Raw genomic sequence first — 21359 nt, 5'->3', positions numbered from 1 at the left:
GTCAGAGGATGATAAGTCACTTGCATGACAAGAACATCTCTTTGTATCGCACTTGCCCGAGAATTTCCATCGAGGCCGAATCCTGAGTCATCCACACAACAGAGATGGAGGTGGATTCGGCAGTCCAACCGTGACCGTTCGGAGAAGGGGCATCAATCGTCTGATTCGGGGCTCACCTGTGGATGCCTATCTGATCATTTGCATGAAGGCAATACTGTCACAAAGCGTCCTTGTTAGGTGGCAAGCTGTGGTCCTCTGAAATCTTCAAACAGAATGTCCTATATCGAACATCATTGATGTTTGTCGCTGTGCTTCCATACAACTCGCGTGTTAATCTTTTGAACTGGGTGAATAACTCGACTAACAGGTTGAAATCTTCACCCAAACAAAAAAAATGGCCACTGCTTTCTGGCGAGGTGGCCACAAGCTGACACTGTCAAACTTTTACTTTCCCACGGAAGCAGCTGACGGAGTCGCACCCGGTGAAAGAGTGTACTCCTATGAGGGAGCAACACATGCATTCACCAAGTGAATGTCGAATTACATTCAGGTCAACAATTCTGACAGTCATATTGAGGCTCGTGTGGAGATGTATCACAGCAGCAGCTGGCATCATGTGTATGTTTGAGAGAATAGCTGTAACATCTGTGTCTGGACTCATTATCGATATCTCGAGGAAGGACCGAGTGTTACCGAATGGAGGACGTGGAAGGCAACTCGAGTGTCACCTTCCTCATGGTCACAGTGGGACAACTCTTCCACGATGGCCACTCCTGAATGAGACATGAGGTGACGTTCTGGTCCGTGGGTCATGTAGATATTAATCGAACCACTGTGGTCCAAATGATCACTCCACAAGGACATGAAGAACTCACAGAGTACTCCATTGCTGGGGTATCTTCTGTTCTGGTGAGAATATCCTGAGGTGTAGTGGGGGTTGGGTTCACCTTTCCCATTCCATGCCTTTGATGCTAATGACCAGATATGTGTTAAAAACAACATCAACCCGCATACAGCGATATTGTTTGGAAATCCTGTGCAGTTCCGAACTTCGAGGGCCAGCTGCCCGAATGTAAAAGAGGTTGCCAGACATTTTATGAATCAGACCCACGCCATCGACGATGAGACGGCATCATAGTCATGAACAGTGGTGACGAGTGAATCAGCACATTTTGACTCAATATAATGAAGAAGCTTGTTTTTGTCAATCTTTGCGATTGTCCCATCAGAATAAGATAGTGGGTAGGAAATGGGTCCAAGAGAATAGTGGACTGTCCTCAAATCGACTTTCCGGTGTTGACTCAGTATGAATAATCTGGCAAACATTTGGTGATCAGCTCTGACGATGACGGTCTGACCAGATTTGTGGGACACCTTTACTTGGCTTGACTTGCGAAAGTCTATATCTTCATTTGCTGCAGTGGCTGATAGAATCCAACACTTCCAGAACTGAGTCTGTCTTGGATGAAAGGAGAGAAAGCTGATTGTCCATAATTATGTGCATTGAGGAGGTCGCTTGCTACTTCTGCTGTAGCCATGACACCGGAGCTGATGCAATAAAGGTTATTTTGGTTTCGCGAGAATGGATCCATCATTTTGTCAATACAGCCCAAGATAGTCTTGATGGCATCCTCCTCCTTCTTCCGATGGGTGGCGTCCAAATCCTTCCTCATCCGATAATGGTTCGTAGATCCAGCCATTAATTCACATTTCCGAACAATGGCTGCCCTCTTGTTTTGTGAAAGGATCCATTAGTGCACAGAATGGCAATGCCGAGTCACAACAGTCATCCCACCAGACGCCTTTGAATTACGGTTGCAAGTTTGTTCGATGACTTGGTCCATAATGGTCTTCTTGCTGAACTATCCACTTTCCTGATTTTACGTTGAGGTAGCTATCATAATGCCTTTTGGCCAACTTCATCATCTCAAGAACGTATACACAACAATATCGAGCATAGTTTGTTCTATCATATGGATTAAACCATGGCATCATCTTTAATAATAACTCAACATGACAGTCCCAATTAGATTCTCATGTTGCCCGGATGAATTGGTTGAGAGTGTCGACCATGGTGATGCAAGATGACCAAAAGTGGAAAGTGGGATTATGCAGTGCACTGAGATTCAATGAAAGAGTTGTACATGTGTCGTAGTTCGAGGAAATCATTTGCGACAACTAGATTATTGAACATATTCAACAGGAAAGTATCATTCATGTGGGTGATAAGACTCTCCACTTTACTGTGGTCAGACTCACCTCGGGATTCAATGAAGGCTTTTAGTCTCTTTCTCTGCAGAGTATGGAAGTGCATGACACAAATATGTGTGGTTCAGAAATAAAAACAATGATATCGTTTGACTCACCACCACAAATTGTTTCTGCCTGCATCAGTTTGTCTCTCTGAAAATAACCACTGACTTTGGTTCTCTTCTCCACCTTTTCACAGATGATACAGACTGGTGGTGGAATGTTCTCTGTTCTTCTCGCAACAGTTGCAGTGACAGCTGACCTAAGTCATTTTTGGGCTTGGATTGATGACTTCGGGAGACACTTCTCCACCCTTTACATCTGGTGTAACTTGATAAGCATGCTTAGCAGGTCTATTTAATTGTTGAATGTCAGCGAATCTCCTAATAGCATCTGATGTGGTATCCATAACCAAGGGATTGTCTCTGCAAAGAAATGCATTGTCTAATTATGTATAAATCAACATTAACTTTCCCCAAATCAGTTATCTCTCAAATCAAGACTCCACTGATTGGCATTATTGTTATGTTTGTGGAGTAGATGGCGTAATTGTATCGTATGGCATGATCCGTGGATGAGCAGGAGACATCTCGATGTAATTTAAGTAGGGAAACTGTGAGCTTAAGTTGTTTATATCACCACACAGTGGTGGTGCTGTGTTAACTAGGTAGGGTTTAAGTCTAGTTTCTCCCAGTCTGTCATTGCCCCCTGTGCTCTTTTCCTATGTTTTTGCATTTTCAAAGCTGGCAATAAAAGAACTACGTTTTGTCAACAACAACAACAACAACAACAACAACAACAACAACAACAACAGAGCCGAACGTTTCCGAGCAGGCAAAAACCTCACCTTCCCGGCTTCATACCAGCAGGCCATGCACCACAAGATTGATGATTGATCGGTGTGATGTAAGAGAGAGGATGATGGTGTGGGGATAGCGGTCAGAACACATCGGACCTCTCTGGCTTCTCAATGCGATGATGAAATAGCAGCGCGATTCTCATTGTTCGTGCTGAGGCGAATTTGTTGGCATGCTGGAACAAGATGCTGGCTGTTGGCTGTTCGGCTGAGTTGCAAAGTTTGTCTTCTTCAAAGAGAAGGAGGAGGTGCGAGAGTGGAGACTGGTTGCTGGTTGGAAGAGAAGGACGTCTCTTGCTTGCTCCTCTCGGCACAACCAAATATCAGTGCGATTCTCGTTGTTTGTGCTGATGTGAATTTGCTCGCGTGCTGGAGCAAGATGCTAGCCATTGACTGTTCTGCTGGGTCATGAAGTTTGGGTGTTTTGGGAGAAAGGAGAAGAAGAGCGTGTCTATTGTCCTTATCTTGGGGCCGAACAATCGTCCCGTTGTATGTTCAAGGAGACAGGCGGCGCCATTTGCTGTGAGTGGGCCTAGTGTTGAGAGAGAACTGATGTCAGCAATCTCGATTGTGAGAAGAAACTGCACAGCGGGTTGTGGGCCCTGGTGTTGGAGGCCGTCCATGCGCATTACCTCACGTATGTGACTGCAGAGAGCAACTTGGCACCATTTTGGGTGTGTTTTCCCGTGCGGTGACTATGTGATTTTGAGGATCGCCAGGCTCCTAAAAGCTCGTCTTTTTATTTTATCTGTTCCTTTGTCTGTTTTTGTGATTGAGTGGAGACGTCTCAGATTAGGTTTTAGTGTACCTCACGTTCCATTACCTGACGCTTTGATTTATTTTCATTATGAATCGCTGAATTATTTTTATTAAACCATCATTTGCTGAATTTACTGTGTTTGTCTACTCATTGTGAGTTTGAGGATAAACCCATGTGTCTCCATCTGATATGCGCCTCCGCCGCCTTCCGTCCCGCACCCGCCATAATCTCCAAGGATCTCGGCTGTTCGCCCCCAAGTAAAACCATTCAGCTATCCGTCCAGACTGGTGTTAACCCCCCTGGATCATGACAACTGGTGTCATCAGTGGGATTTTTTAATCCATCATGGACACGACATTTGGTTTATCACAAGTGGGATTTTAAAAACCCCTCACCATGACAAAGTGTCAGAGCAAGCTGAGTTAAAAAAAAAAAAATTGGGAATTAAAAATTTTAAACGATCGCTTCTTTACCATTGAGGGAGGGGGTTGTAGTGATCAAGGTTCAAATGTTATAATTAATTGGTGTCGGGAGAAAAGGACGCTTGGAAATTTAAGGGAATTTTTTTTTTCTGAGGTGATTGAACGCGTGCGGGAAATGGCAGATGTGCAAAAGATGGCGTTTTGGTGGGAAGATAGTGAGGACGAAGGAAGCGAGCCGGGGGTTGAGCTGGGTGATGACAATAGGGTAGAAGCTTCTCCCCGCCCCAAGCGTCAGTTCCCTCTCCTGCACAGTGGTAGAGAATGAGACGCAAGGAGCACGTGCGATGTCCAACCAGGACTTGTTTCATTTATTAATGGAACAAATGAAAAACAAAGTGGAAAAAATGAATAAACAAATGAGTGAAATGAAAGAACAAATGAATAAAGGAAGGAATTGAGTGAACAGATGAATGGAATTACGAAGGGAATAACACAGGAACTGGGGGCATGAATTGATGGAATAGGAGAAAGGAATGAATGATTGGAAAATGAAATTGATGAACAAAGGAGTGAAATTGGGGAAATGGAGAAAGAAATGGCATTAGAAGGACAAGTTAATGGAACGGAAAACAAAATTGATGAACAAAGGAATTGACAAAATAAATGAGGACCTGGAAGGCTACCGTGCCTGTGTGGATGCTAGAATGCGACAGCAGGTTGAGGAACGGGGATCACCAGGGTGGTTTGGCTGAGGAGGTGAAAGAGTTGGGGGCCCGTGTAACAGAACAAGAGCAGGTGTTGTTGCTAAAGGCCTGAGGGGGCCACAATGGCCTGGGGAAAGGATGGAGGAGATGATGCAGGGGCGACCGAACACTTGTGACAATACCATCAAGAGAGAGGTTGCTCGAGTCCAACAGAGTCTGTGAGACGAGGATACTGTGAGTCACACAAGCTCAAAACCAAAAATCTCAGGTCAGTGTGCTCTGGCATTCCCCATCTGCAGAACATGAAGTAGATGAGAGCGACAGTAACATTGAAACAATTGAAAGAGAGTTTCTTGATGTAAACTCTGAAGAGAGAATTGCCCAATTTGAAAAAGTGCAAAGCAGTTTAACAATCACAGTTGGACCTCAAGAGGAAGAGCAGGATTCTTGTCACATGGATAAGTGGGAAAGTGATATTTTTGAAAGAATTTGCAGAACCAGTCCTAGAGTTCAGATCTGGATAATAGTTGTGAAGGCCAATTTTGTGAACTTTGAAGAAGTGATGCCAAGGCAGAAGGTTATGACGAGTCTCGTGCTTCTCGCTGTTGTAATACAGATGGTACAGCTATAGTTGAGAGTGGATCTAAAGAAATGTGTTTTGGTGATTGTACGGTTGGGAGTGACATTATATACAGTGAAGGAAAATGACATTGAAGTTGCGAAGGTTCTGAACGAGGAAAGTGATCTTCCTGAAGCACTGCTTGTCACAGGAAGGCAAGTCCTGAAGTTAGTTTTGTCGAGCCAGGATTGGAGCGATCCCAGGAGGGATGTGATGAGGAGAGTTGCAGCAATTGTAACTTTCCGTTCATTGAGCAAGAGGCTAATTCTAAAATGAACCAAAGTGAGTCGAGTGCAAGCTTTGAAGAGAAAACACCCTGACTTCGTGTGAATGTTGAGGATTCTGGTGATGAAGATGATGCTCGGAATTTCGCATTGGATGAATTTACAGTCACTGATGTACCCCAGGAATCCCTTCAAGATGACAGACTGATAGATTCTTCAGTAAGGTGCCTCGACTATAGACTTTGGTATATACTAGACGACCCGTGAACCCATTGGGTTCCCGTTGTGACAGCGGTTGATGAAAAAAAACATATCAAGAAAAAAAAAAAAAGATAGCTCCAGTGAACTATACCGCTGAGGTTGTTTGCATTGATCAAATAATCCCGAAGAGTACTTGACTGAATTGGGAATAGCCCTTATTCAGATGATGTCACCGGTCACGTGACTTTGGCAGCTCCGCCATATTGAGCGGCAAGAAAGTATAACGCGTCCATAACAACCGATAGTCTCCACTTCAACTACACCGTTATTTCCAAGCAAGCGATTTTTTTTCTGCAAATGGGTAAGAGTTGTTGTGCCCCGGGATGTACTCAACGATATACTAAAGGCTCTGTAGTGCAGTTTTACCGCTTTCCCGCCGAAATCTTTGGATATCGGTTCTGAGAAGAGAAAAATGGCGACCTGGCGAACATGACTGGTTGTGCAGCCTTCATTTTCTCTCCGGTATGTAACTAATTTCTGATACGTTATTTCAGTAGTTGGTATTAAATAGCTGGTGGTTACAAAATAGTCTTATTTGTATCATTAAAATGCATTATATCCCTTGTTTTGACAGAATGAGACAGGCTAGATCGCCTTTATAACAGCTGTCTAACACGCACAGTTCTGAGTTGTTTCCTTGAAAATTGTCTTATTACTATTACATCGCAGATTAAATTATATAGTTTTTTAAATTGCATTTTATAAATTTGAAAAAAAAAAAATCAGTGTAACATTTTCACTACAGAAAGTCACATCGATATGTATAATACATAAAAAAAAAACTAGCACTTGGAAATATCCATAGCAGTACGGCATTATACCGTATGTTTGTCATGGAAAAAATATAATGTATCTGTAAGCAAACTGACGAACGAAGATTTTCTACAAACTTAGCATTTAGACAAGAGCTTCACTTGAAATTAACTTGTGGCAGCAGTCAGGTTAAAAAAGTGATGCTGGTTCCTGAACAAAACAAGCAACAACGAATACAATAATAGTGAAATTAAAGAAAACAGGCTTACCTTTGCCCTCACGATAATACAGTTCTTGTCAGCTTTCGTCGAGATTATGTCACGAACAAACCCGGCGACATAATACGAGTAAGCGTCCATACTTTTGAAGGCTTTCAGGCTGGCTTGAGTGTAAGGACTCGGCGTTTCAACAAGGTAAACATAGATGTCAGGGAAAACAATTCGAGGCCAAAATTTCCTTTCTGTTGTCCATTTATCCTTTGAAATAATATAAGGATCTTCACGAAGACCACACAGTTTCAGTTTTTCGCAGTAGCTCTTCTTAGAAACATCATCTAATCCATGGAAATAGCCCAGAAGTTCGCGCGACACGTGCGTGGTAGCCATGATTTTTTGCCACTCAATATGGCGGGGCCTCACTTTCCGCTGTGACATCACTTGCTTAGTGCATCGGGTCAATTGATTTTTTAATAATTTTTTTCGTTGCCCTATTTCAACAAAACTTGATATTGCGCGTCAATGTGAAAAAAACAAACGGAGAAAAGAAAGTCAAATAAATTGTGCGTAATGTTCTAAGCACAATTTTATTTATTAATGAACACCGAAGTATTAGATCAAAATGGCGATGTTTATTTTATGCTTAAAAATAAATCGTTCTTTGTCTATACTAAATGTTTGAGATTTCTGCACAGATGTTGTCCTTCAGCTGCTGAATTGTATGGGGCTTATTGATGTAAACACGCTCCTTTAGGTAACCCTAAAGAAAATAATCAGGAGGCGTCAAATCAGGAGAACATGATGGCCAAGAAATTTCTGAATTTCACAAAATTATTCGGTGTCCACGCTCTTTGGGTGAGAATAATTGATAGATGAAATTTAAAATAAAATTACACGATTTTGGTTCTTTGTTCAGTTGTGAATTTTTCCATGGGTAATTTCCAAATGTTAATGTAAATTCTGAAAAGAAAAGAAAAACAAATTATTAAAAAACAGAAATGTTATTTAATTGGTAAATCCCAAGGTGACTTTTGGGACACCCTGTATATAGTCATGGGCCTGGTGGTGAGGTTAAAACCCCTGACCCAAATTGTGGTGAAGGGCGGTTAACACTGCCAACCCGTATCGCCGAGCGGTTCTTCTTAGGAGGCGGACACGTTTATCCTCGTGGATTATAACGCATGCGGGAGGGGTGGGGCACGGCACTGGCGGAATGACGGAGGCACAGATGGATGCACAGGGTGTTTATACTCGAACCCCACGACAAATACATGGACACAGCAACTTAAAATAAACAGGAAATTAATTAAAATAGACAAATAATTGCAAAGGACAACAATTCAGATATAATAATAATCGTGAGATAAACTGAAGTATAAATTTGAGGCACCTCTACACACAGACTTAAATATAGACAAGGGGAAACAACATCAAAGAAAATCCCTCCTTTATTCTGGCACTTAGCTTAGTCCAGAGATGGTCTTTATGGAACGTGGAATCAAGCCTGCTTCGATTTGCACATGTAGACGTGCACAAAAATGGCACTGAGCCGCTCTCTCGCAACGGGAACGTTCGTCAGGCAATTTGTGAGCAGTATTCAACACCAAGGCTCACCAACCGTTGTGCAGCTTCTTCGTCTATCATGCCTGCTGATACGCTCTTTGCAGAATGGCGCCGTCCTCTTCAGTGACATAAACGAGGCTCGGCGTCCGTCATACGACTCACCCAATAGTCAATGACAGGCGTCTCGCTCCACCACTCCAGCCAAATCGCCTCAACACGAATACAAAAATTGTGCCGTCTTCTTCATGCGTGGAAGGAAAGTCAGCCGTGAAGTCCTGTTCTTACAGGCCATCTCCGAGCTACATTGTTTCTCAACTGTGTGCATCCCTCACTCTGCACTCATGCGTTCCTCCTGATCTCTGAAGTCTGTCTGACGTCATCACGGACAACCGTTCCATCCGGGGCGTGGCTTGCTCGCACCAAACCCAGGAAGGCAGGGTTTTTGTTATCGTTGTTATAATTGTATATAGTTGCAGTTTGCTCCACCCACTCAGCACGTTTGGCTAGCTTTTGTTATAGTTGTTGTTATAAAAGCGCAACTCCATCTTTGCTGATTTGTAATACAAGCTGAATATCATGAATGACCCCAACGTTGAATGAAAGCTGATTACCAAATGATGTTGATACTTGGGCAGCCGATTACCAGATAATATTAAAAAATAACAAGAATGAATATCATGAATGATCAGGTGTCAAATAAAAGCCGATTACTAAATGATGTTGATAACACTTACAGAGCCGATTACTTACAGAGAAATTAATTACTTACAGAGATTACAGAGATAATTACCGATTAATTACTTACAGAGAAATTCCTGTCAGCTTGACGACACAATGTAAGGTGACATTGCAGTTAAAGATGACAGAAACACAAATCTATCCTTATCTTAATGAAGACATGTCCAACTGATGACATGTCCGTAGTGCGTGACCGTTTAAATGGTGAAGACGGACTGACCACGTGCCTGGGCATGGCCCAACTCTATGATTGAAAGGAGCGCTGAAGTGCTCGAGCTGTGATTGGTTACTGATCTCGTGGATGGTCTGACGACCAATCACAGCAATGACGTAAGTGGGAGGAGTAAAAGGAGGAGAAAACCATTTAAAACCCCCTCCTATTGACAGAGTCAAACATCGGGGTAAAAACATCGGGAAAAGTCACAGGGAGCCAATTACATACTGGGGGAACTTATCCTTTTCCCCTCTGTAACCAACACCATACCACCCCTGTGGGGTGACACCTAACAATTAAGCTCACAGTCTCTCTAATAAATTACATCGAGATGTCTCTGACACGTCCATGGACCAAACAACTCTATTCAATCCCAACTTTCCTATTAAATTCCTCCATCTACGCCCACAACTGGAACAATGTATATCACGGAGTAGATAATTGATTTAGGATCATTTATTAACACAATTAAGCTACTCACAATCACCTGAATTTCTCTGAGACATACACTACATGGCCAAAAGTATGTGGACACCTGCTTGTCCAACATCTCATTCCAAGATCGTGTGCATTAACATGGAGTTGGTTCTCCCTTTGCTGCTATAACAGCTTCCACTCTTCTGGGAAGGCCTTCCATGATTCAGCCAAAAGAACATTAGTGAGCGATTAGGTCTGGCTCGCAGTCTGTGTTCCAATCCATCCCAAAGGTGTTCGATCGGGTTGAGGTGAGGGCTCTGTGTTGACCAGTTAAGTTTTTCCACACCTATCTCGACAAACCATTTCTGTATGGACCGCCCTTTGTGCATGGGGGCATTGTCACGCTGAGACAGGAAAGGGCCTTCCTCAAACTGTTGCCACAAAGTTGGAAGCACAGAATCATCTAGAATGTCATTGTATACTGTGGTGTTAAGATTGCCCTTCACTGGAACTAAGTAGCCCAGCCTGAACCATGAAAAACAGCCCCAGACCATTATTCCTCCTCCACCAAACTTTACAGTTGGCACTATGCATTCGTGCAGGTAGCGTTCTCCTGGCATCCGCCAAACCCAGATTCGTCCTTCGGATTGCCAGATGGTGAAGCGTGATTCATCACTCCAGAGAAAGTGTTTCCACTGCTCCAGAGTCCAATGGTGGTGAGATTTACGCCATTCCAGCCAACGCTTGGCATTGCGCATGGTGATCTTAAGTTTGTGTGAGGCTGCTCGGCCATGGAAACCCATTTCAGGAAGCTCTCGATGAACAGTGCTTGTGCTGATGTTGCTTCCAGAGTCAGTTTGGAACACAGTAGTGAGTGTTGCAACCGATGACAGACGATCTTTCCGTGCTACATGCTTCAGCACTCGGCGGTCCTGTTCTGTGAGTTTGTGTAGCCTACCACTTCGCGGCTGAGCTGTTGTTTCTCCGAGACGTTTCAACTTCACAATAACAGCACTAACAGTTGACCGGGGCAGCTCTAGCAGGGCAGAAATTTGACAAACTGTCTTGTTGGGAAGGTGCCATCCTATGACGGTGTCACATTGAAAGTCACCGAGCTCTTCAGTGCGGCCCATTCTACTACCAATGTTTGTCCATGGAGATTGTGTAGCTGTGTGCTTGATTTTATACACCTGTCAGAAATGGGTGAGGCTGAAATAGCCAAATCCACTAATTAGAAGGGGTGTCTGCACACCTTTGGCCATGTGGTGTATCTCGCAAGTTTGTGAATGGGGACCTGCACCGTAGTTTGGTTTATTGTTCTTGTGAGACGAATGTCACTGTTGCTGAGATTGTGAATGGGGTGAAAGGATTAGTTGGGAAGGTGGGAAAGCAGGTTAAGAGGAGGTTCAAGTCGGTGAGGGGGGTAATGGTGTAATGTGAATGTGGATATTGGGGATGGAAAGGGTTAGATATTTCACCATTTTAATGAAGTAATGGAGAAATAATATGCAGTGATGTAAGAATGAACCTCTTGCTTTGAAGAACTGGAAGAAAGGAGGAGGTGAGGACGGAGAGTTTGGATGGGTGGTGGTGGGGTAGAGAGATAGGAGAGGTGGGGGGGGGGGTAAGTCTTGTAATGGGGTTCTGAATCTGTTCTTTAAACTTCAAATTGATGTCCAAACAGTTAAGACAAGGATTTCAGTTCCACATTTAGTAAACAGACAGGAACACTAAAAACCTGGAGCTGTGATTCACTCTTCATTTCTCTGTATCCTCGGCAAGTTCACGCTCCACTTGCACCGGAGAGTGACCCCTCAAGCTGTAGAGTGAGGAAGAAGATTTATTATACGAGAACACAAGTGCACGGATTGGGGAGGGGAGGGCTAACGAAGTGCAGGGAATGGGAATGAGTAAAAGGGTAGCATTAGTGAATTTTGGTGGAGGAGAAGAGGTTTGGAAAATCAAGGATAATGTCGGATAGACAGTTCGGATTGGGGAGGGGGAGGGTGGAGGTTGTGGGGGGAGGGGGAGGGTGTAGGTTGTGGGGGGAGGGGAGAGGGAGGGTGTAGGTTGTGGGGGGAGGGAGGGGGAGGGTGTAGGTTGTGGGGGAGGGGAGGGGAGGGGAGGGGAGGGTGTAGGTTGTGGGGGAGGGGAGGGGAGGGTGTAGGTTGTGGGGGAGGGGAGGGTGTAGGTTGTGGGGGAGGGGAGGGGAGGGTGTAGGTTGTGGGGGAGGGGAGGGGAGGGTGTAGGTTGTGGGGGAGGATGTGGGTGGTGGAATGGGGTAGGGTGTTGGTGGTGATGGTTGGGGGGGGGTAGGGTGTGGTTGGTTTGAGGGGGGAGGATGTGGGTGGATGTAGGTGGCGGTTGGGGTGGGGGGAGGGGAGAGTGTGGGAATGGGAATACATGTATGGAGTGTGTTGGTTTGTAAAGGTTGAATCATGTCGGGTGTTGGGAATACCTACATCGGGAGAGGAATTACGACATGCAGGCATCGTAAGGAGGTGAATGGAGAATCCAGCGTGGAGTATGGTGGGGCAAAGGTAGTTGGGAGGTGGGTAGGGGTTAAAGCCATGCAATTTGAAATGCAGGAAAGGTACGTGGTTTGTACAACACAAGGGTGGGTCCTGGGGGGGGGGGGTGTCATCAAGATGGTGTGTTAAAGAAGTAACAATGAGATGGAGAGGGGATGGATGGAGGATGAAAAATGAAGAACATGGTTATATACATGTGGTGTTGGGAAACACAGTGATGGTGATTGGGGGTGGTGGTAGAGGGTGGGGTACAAGGAGGTTGGGGAGTGCAGTGAAGTACTGTATGAGGATTTTAAGAGTGCAGCAATGAGCGGGGAGGGGTGTATTGGGGAGTGCAGAGCAAGGTGGAGTGCGCCGTGTGTCGCTTTTTTTGCACTCTCCGAGCTCGCCGTGCCTGCCTGAAGCATCCTCGTCGTGTCCGTGCTGTGTCCGTGCCTCATCGAGTCCGTGCTGTGTCCGTGCTGTGTCCGTGCCGTGCGTGCACTACATTCTGCTCTCCGACCTGAACAGCCATGCTGTCTGATCTGTCGCCGTTCGCGGCGCTTCTCGTCGCAGGTACGAGTACGGTCACGCTATTCTGTAACAACGGCGGCACGTTCATCGTAATCGTGTACGTTTTTCATCCATTACACGATCCATTACCGTATTGTACGTGTTATAGCAACGGGTACACTACAATATTATACAGAACAAGGGCCATTGTAGATGATTGTGCAAATTATTAATTATATAACATTTTATACTTTCTTATAACAAGGTAAAGGGGCATTATGATGATAGTGTCATAACAATAGTGAATGTGTTCATTGCATATGTACAATATAATAATATAATGCACACATTGTATCATCATTAACAACAATCTGTGTGTACAACATGATATGATGTTCATATACGTACGACAGGTCAATATTTCATGACGATGATGTTCTGAATGTGTATTGTATAATATATAACAAAAGATTTTTTTTTATCACATTCAAACACAACTCATTTAATGTCCGACTCGAGACGACAATCTCCGCATCATGATGATCTCACATCACACTTTTAATCACATATTCAATTTCTTTATCACAATTCATCGCCATCGCTTGCTTCATGATCCTTCACTTTCATAACAAACGAGTCTTTCCTCATTCTCTCAACTGTCTGCATCAGAGGTCATGTTTTATACCAGTCTGGACAGCACTAACCACTCTCTTCCCAAATGTCTGGACAAATCCACCCCACCCGCCAATGTCTGCATAATAACCCCCTGCACTACCCCCGTGTCTGCATCAGTTTCAATCCTCCGCAAACGTCTGGGTGTGGGTATATCAATTAACCCCCCCTCCTCTCCACATCTGCATCAATCACACATCCCCCCCCCTACCCACCAATCCCACTTCTGTGTCAATGAGACGATGTTTTGTACCAGTCTGGACACACCGCAAATCCCCCCATACCCTTTACGTCTGCATCACCCTCCGCCACCCCTCCCCACATTTGCATCAACCGCCTGTCAACGTCACCAGTCTGCACAACCCCCCAATCTCACGTCTGTAAGCTCCCCTCCCCATCACACACACACACACACACACACACACACACACACACACACACACACACACACACACACACACACACACACACACACACACACACACACACACACACACACACACACACACACACACACACACACACACACACACACACACACCTGTAACAACCCGATCACATCTGTGCATCAATCCCTGCAACGTACCCCCTGACCATAGTCTTCATTACCCCCCTCCTCCCCAGCCCTCACCCGTGGCACAACACACATACACACCTGTATCACTCCACTTGCCCTACGTCTGCATCAATCCTCACAACGCCCCCCCCCCCGGCTCCAATAATTCCCCCTCCACACTGCATCTGCATCAACCCCGGTTGCTCACATCCCAGCTCGGTTTGCTACTCCCTTTTGCACAATGCAAACGGACTATATATATACTGTCGTGGCCAAAATATTGGCACCCTTGCACTTTCTTCAAGTAATGCACCATTTCTTCCAAAAAATTGTTAAGATTTTAAAAATCTTTTAGTGTTCACATATGTATTTCTTTGGTTTGCAGTGGAACAAAACAAAAAAGGCTGAAATTTTTTTTTCCTAAATCTTAGTTTATTCCACACAGAAATCCTAAAATGGCCCGGACAACATTAATGGCACCTTTTAGAAGTTGTTAGAAATCATTAGATTTCAAGCAGGTGATTCTCCTTTACTTTGGAATTGAACTCACCTGTGACGAGTTGTCGGTGCCTGCAATATAAAAACCACTCATTCAACCAGTTTGAAATAGAGAAAAGGAGTCATTCTGCTGTTTTGTGTCACTGTGTACCGCAATGAGCATGGAGAAAAGAAAGAAAACCAGACTTGTCTGAGGTCAGATACAAGATGGTAGCCAAGCATGGACAATCTCAAGGCTACAAGACAATCTCCAGAGAGCTTGATGTTCCTGTGTCCACCATATGCAATGTTATCAGGAAGTTTAAGGCCCATTGCACCAAAGCCAACCTCCCTGGACGTGGCCACAAGAGAAAACTTGATCGAAGATTGCAGCGAAGGATTGTTTGAATGGTGGAGAAAGCACCTCGATCAACTGCCAAACAGATTCAAGCTGACCTTCAGACACAAGGTGCGACAGTTTTAACTCACACCATCTGTCGCCAACTCGATGAAAGGGGGTTCTATGGTAGGAGACCCAGGAGGACCCCACTGTTGAGAGAGAGAGAGAGAGAGAGAGAGAGAGAGAGAGAGAGAGAGAGAGAGAGATACAGACAGACAGACAGACAGACAGACAGACAGACAGACAGACAGACAGACAGACAGACAAACAGACAGAGACGTAAGAAGGCCCGACTGGTGTTTGCCAAAATACACCTGAACAAGCCAAAATCCTTCTGGGAGAATGTCCTGTGGACAGGTGAGACCAAATTAGAGCTTTTTGGAAAAGCACATCATCTCTGATTACAGAAAATAAAATGAAGCCTTCAAAGAAACGAACACCTTCTCTGCAGTCAAACATGGAGGAGGTTCAGTGATGTTTTGGGGTTGCTTTGCTGCCTCTGGCAATGGGTGCCTTGAATGTGTGCATGGCATCATGAAATCAGGAGATTGCCAAGGCATTTTGGAGCGCAATGTTCAATGCGGTGTCGGAAAGCTGGGTCTCCGTTGAAGGTCATGGGTCTTGCAGCAGGAAAATGACCCCAAATACACTTCAAAAAGCACCCAGGAATGGTTCAAGACAAAATTCTGGACTGTTCTGAAGTGGCCAGCAATGAGTCCAGATCTAAATCCCATTGAACACCTGTGGGGAGATCTAAAAACAGCAGTTGGGAGATGGCACCCTTCAAATCTGGGAGAACTGAAGAAGCTTGCACAAGAAGAGTGGGCCAAACTGCCAGTAGAGAGGTGTTGGAAGCTCATTCATGGCTATCGGAAGCGCTTGACTGCAGTTATTTTGTCCAAGGCTGTGCTACCAAATATTAAATCAAGGGTGTCAATAATTTTGTCATTACCATTTATTTTTATTTCCTGATTTAAAAGGATGTATTAAGTTCTGAATCAAAAACAAAGGTTCTGTAATATTAACAGTGAAATAAACAATTGTTGAGACCAAATACTTTTGTCAATTTGAACACATTTTAAAAGAAAATTATGAGTTATTTAAGAAAAAGTGCAAGGGTGCCAATAGTTTTGGCCATGACTGTATATATGCCGATGCACTAGCAGCCTGGCCACCTCAACTCAATGAATTACAATTGTCACCACACCAAGCTGATATGTGGTTTTGTATTTGCAAGTAAGTCCCTCAGGGGTACTGGAGAGATAACCACTGCATCAAACATTGGAGATAGAGGGATAGAGGAATAATGAGGATATTGGCAGGACTTGTAGGTAGCTTGTGTGTGGATGGGTAATGGATACTGGCGTTGGTGCATCACAGTCATGAAGGGCTGAATGGCCTCTTCTTGTGCCAAAGTTCCTTCTGTGTATCAATGTACGAGGAGATGTTTCAAGCCATGCGATTGTCGGTGTGTAGTAATTTGGGTTTCTATCAATGATCCACAAACCAGATTCAGTAGTGCAATGGTTACAGTGTCTGCACCGAGTCTGGGAGGTCAGCGGGTCAAACTCCGGCCAAGTCGTAACAAACACGTAAAAAATGGTATATGCTGCTTCCATGCTTGACATTCAGCATTTAAAGGATAGAGCATGGACAATTCCTAATGAGGAAATGCCCTGTTGGGTGTGGCGAGAAAGACGGCGCCATTGTTGTGATGTTACTGATAACCAGAGTGCCCCGGGAAGTGTTGGCACTTCCCCCAAGCTCAGGTCAGGTCAGGTATGGGAGCATGCGCCAGAGCAGTGCGTCGCTGTGTCCACTTTCCGCCGATACTCCGGGGCCTCTGTCTGGTCATCCCCCAGGCAGATGCCTGGCTGATCCCCATCTCCTTGAGATGCCGATCAAGCTGCTGCAACCATGAGGCACGTGGTCGGCCCATTGGCCTCCTCCACTCACGAGACTCCCTCGCTGAGAGAATCTGGTGAGCAGGATCAGCATCAGGAAAATGAGCCACATGTCCATACAGCTGCAGCTGATGCTCACGGACAATACAGGTAACAAATTTCATTTGAGTCTCTCTCAGCAACTGCTCGTTGGACACAAAGTCTGACCCGCGATTGCAAAGGATTCTCCGAAGAGACCTGGTTCCAAAGGAATTGAGTCCCCATCTCAGATCCCTGGTCAGAGTCCAAGCCTCACATCGATAGAGCAAGACTGGAAGCACCAAGGACCTGAAGACTCAGACTTTCGTCCTCCCGCACAGGTACCGGCAGCGTCACACCACATGAACGAGTGAATCCATGACTCCCCAGGCCCAACCCAGAAGTCTGTTGACCTCTGGCTCACAGCCAGCAGAGACATGAATTTCACTGCCAAGGTAAGTGAATCTCTCCACGACCTCAACATCCTCACCACAAACAGGTACAGACAGGACAGCAGCATCCAAAACGACATTGAAAGCCTGGATCTTAGTTTTCACCCAGGAAACCCGTAATCCCAGTGGCTCTGACTCTTCATTCAGCACCTCAAGTGCCCCAAAAAGGATATCTAAAGTCTCTGCAAAGATGAATGCATCATCTGCGAAATCAAGGTCAGAGATCTTGACATTCCCAAACGATGCACCGCAGCTTGATCTCTCTGACATCCTCCCGAAAATCCAGTCCATACAAGTGCTGAAAAGTGTGGGGGCCAATACACACCTCTGATGAACTTCAGTAACAACTGGAAATAGGTCAGAGATGGTATCACCACATCTCACAGCACTCTCAGTACCAGAGTAGAGTTCAGACATCATATCAATCAGTTTTGGTGGCACCCCACGAAGACCAAGAATCCTCCAGAGGGTATCCCGATTCACTGAATAAAATGCTTTACAGAGATCAACATAGGCTGTAAGGAGACCATGCCGAAACTCTCATCTGCGTTCAGTGATGACCCGAAGAGCAAGGATACGGTCAATCGTTCACCTCTTTGGTGTAAAGCCTGACTGCTCTGGACGCTGATGCACAAGCAGTTGGTGGCGAACCCCAGCAAGAATTATCCGAACAAAGACCTTGCCCGGCACTGAGAGCAGCATCACCCCTCGGTAGTTGTTGCAGTCTTGGCGATCACCCTTCCCTTTCCAGAGAGGGACAACAAGGCCCCTCTTCCAGTCAGTTGGGACGATGCCTGTGTTCCAGGCAGAGCACAGAACTGCATGCAATGAGACGAGTGCAGCATTTCTACCGGCCTTGAGAAGTTCAGCATAGATGCTACAAATCCCTGGAACTTTACCCCATTTCAACCGTTTCACCGCAGCCCGTGTTTCCACAAACGAAGGTGGACCATAGTTGATTGGAGGGTCAGCAACAGGGATTGTAACACCCATGATGTCCAACTCGACAGCTGATGGATCAGCCTGGTACAACCGCTCAAAGTAGCCAGCCCAGCGGGCCTTCACTTCGGACTCCTCTGTCAAGAGCCCACCACCCTCTGCTCCAACTGCAGAACAACGAGGGAGGGGCTTGGATGAACGCAATACACGAATTCCCTTGTAAGCAGGACGAGAAACACCTGACCACAGGTGATGCTCTACCCCCTCACAGATTCGTCGCACACAGGCCTCCTTGTCCACCCTTAGCGCATGTATAGTTTTATGCCTCAGCTCCCTGAACAGCTCAGCTCTGCCATTCAACCTGGCCCTGCGACTATGGTCAATGGTATCCAGTGTCCCTTGAGAGACAAAAATCTTCTTCGCCCTCCGGTGAGTTCCAATACATCCACCAGCAACATCAAGGAAGGTGGTCGTGAAGGCACTCTACAACTCTTCAGGATATCCCAAAGCACTCAGACCCCCCCCCACTCCCCACCCCCCACTCCCCACCCCCCAAATCTCCACTCAGCCTGTTTGCAAACTCCTCAGCTCCCCTCTCATCCTTGAGCTTCACAACATCCAGCCTTGGCTGGGATGGTACCGTTCTTCTGGATTTAAGGTGCAACTTAAAGAGCAGGTTGTGGGTCACCAAACATGTTCTGAAAATTTATCAATATGATTATCGCTCCCACCGATTCCCGAAGGAATCAAACATTCGCTGACAGTGGATAAGATTTGTACAAACAAAACAGGCGAATTTTCCCTGCCTTTTAAACAATATCTTCGTGGAAAAAGCGCTGCGGCCTAACATCTAGTCAAGGCGCCCTCGGCCCTACGCGCCTTTGAACAATAACCTTATAAAATATCGGAATTTTACAAACTTCACAACTACCGAGTGTTTAGCTTCCGAAGCGACTGCAAAAACCGAAAACAGAATTTGAATAGACTTTAAAACGAACCCGCAACGTTGATCGAAGCAAAAAATCTCAATTCACCACAGGAATTCACGGCATTATTTAAATTTATTTTGTCAAAGTCATAAAACCGTAATATTCAGCCATCCACGAACAATCTTTACACAATCCGACAGATTAACAAGTCAGGCATGTGATGATAACCTTTACTGGGATGAAAAATGATTTTTAAACCTCATCTTTGTGGAAAAAGCGCCGCGGCCTAGATCTAGCCAAGGCGCCCGCGGCCATCCGCGCCAGGCGCCCTCAACTTGAAACATTCATAACTCGACGAATAAAAGCTCAAATTGCACCAAACTCACCTTATTCTTGCGAGCTCACGTTCCCTGTTCGTGGTGAACAATCCAACGCTTGGCGAATTCTGCTTCGCTATGATATGAAGAGCCGACATCGAAGGATCAAAAAGCGACGTCGCTATTGACGCTTGGCAAGCCAGTTATCCCTGTGGTAACGTTTCTGACACCTCTTGCTTTAAACCCAAAAAGTCAAAAAGATCGCGAGGCCACGATTTCACGGTTTGTATTCGTACTGAAAATCAAGACCAAGCGAGCTTTCGCCCTTCTGCTCCCCGGGAGGTTTCCGTCCTCCCTGAGCTGGCAGTCAGTCCTGCCACTTGTACACGAAATAGACCGTTTTCTTGCACTTGCAAGTGGCTCAAATTTATATGGCTCACGGCCAGAAACTCCGTAGTATAAATTCCCATCATCCTCCGACTCGTCCTCGGCAATATCGGAATGAAAACACTCAATTTCATCACCGCTGAAATCACTCTTTGATTCGCATCATGCCATTGTTCACGCGCTGTTTCCGAATGTTCACGAAGTTTTCGGAGAACGTGATGTCATAGCATCTTCGGTAACTTCCTGACTGTTTTTCGATCACTGACAAAAGTTTTGACTTCAATGTTAATTTGAGCATATTTTGAGTTTCAAATGTAAGAAAATAATTGCCCAACGATTACGAATGTGCTTACAACCTTCGAATCACGTGAAGTCACCAGCGACCCAAAACCTGCTCTTTAAGAGTTGCTACAACAATCCTCTGGTCAGTTTTAAGGAACTGAGCACTCCGGTAGTCCCTGCAGTTGTGGATCATCCTCCAGTGACCATCAGCGAGCACATGGTCAATCTACTTTGCCACACAGCCAGCGTTGGCATACCAAGTCCAGCGATGAGCTTGTGGGCGCTGAAACCATGAACCAGCCACCCTAAGTCCATGACTTCTTGCAAAGTCAAGGAACTCGGTGCTATTCTGGTTCACAGTTCCAGACCCATGGGGACCAACACACACCTCATAACCATCCCTATCAGTTCCAGTCGATGCATTGAAATCCCCCAAGACCAGAAGTGTATATCGTCTGGGGCACTGATCAACCACAGACTCGAGCGTGGCGTAGAATGCGTCCTTCTCTGTGAGATCACTCGCCTCAGTCAGAGCATAAACAGAGACCAGGGAAATGACACCTAAGGAGTGACGAATCCCTAATCTCATAATATGCTCGTTTACCGGTGTTACCTAAATTATCATTGGGGTCAGCTTATTGGACACAGCTGCAGCAACTCCTTGGGCATGGTAACCATCAGGTCGACCAGACCAATAGTGGGTGTAACCACCCACCATTATCTCGCCGCAATCCGGTCTCCAACCCTCCGAGAGTGCGGCATACGAATGACCAAACGCTTGAGCTCAGATGATAACAGAGACAGGTAATCATCCTCTCTTCGGGATAGAACATTCCAGGCACATACCTGAAGGGACCACCTCAGGTTAACCCAAGGAGACCGCCGTCTGGTGGACGACACCTCAGCACCACCCTGACACACTCTCCCACAAGATAACCCGGGAATGTTACCCCATGGTTTCCCTCCGAACATCAGAGATTTGGGGTCCCGAACGTTTTGCCCCAATC

General features: G+C 45.5%; 1 protein-coding gene and 1 long non-coding RNA gene across 2 annotated transcripts in view; one reads left to right on the top strand and one right to left on the bottom strand.

The window, feature by feature from the left end:
* Window positions 1-19907, bottom strand: part of LOC147014252 (uncharacterized) — a 66089-nt gene extending 46182 nt beyond the window's left edge. The window contains exons 1-2 of the long non-coding RNA XR_015050695.1: window positions 19753-19907; window positions 11735-11815 (exon numbers count right to left, since the gene is read on the bottom strand). This is a non-coding gene — a long non-coding RNA (uncharacterized LOC147014252). The remainder of the gene's footprint in view (window positions 1-11734; window positions 11816-19752) is intronic.
* Window positions 12662-21359, top strand: part of CSPG5 (chondroitin sulfate proteoglycan 5) — a 41205-nt gene continuing 32507 nt past the window's right edge. The window contains exon 1 of the mRNA XM_085852030.1: window positions 12662-13082. Within this exon, the coding sequence (XP_085708156.1) occupies window positions 13040-13082 (43 nt within the window). The 5' untranslated portion in view covers window positions 12662-13039. The remainder of the gene's footprint in view (window positions 13083-21359) is intronic.

Source organism: Eptatretus burgeri, chromosome 13 (assembly GCF_056783735.1).
Source record: "Eptatretus burgeri isolate ZD-2024b chromosome 13, Ebu_testis_v1, whole genome shotgun sequence".
NCBI classification, from domain to species: Eukaryota; Metazoa; Chordata; class Myxini; order Myxiniformes; family Myxinidae; genus Eptatretus; species Eptatretus burgeri.
Note: the sequence above shows the minus strand (reverse complement) of the source record. Positions and strands in the feature narration are given on the sequence as shown.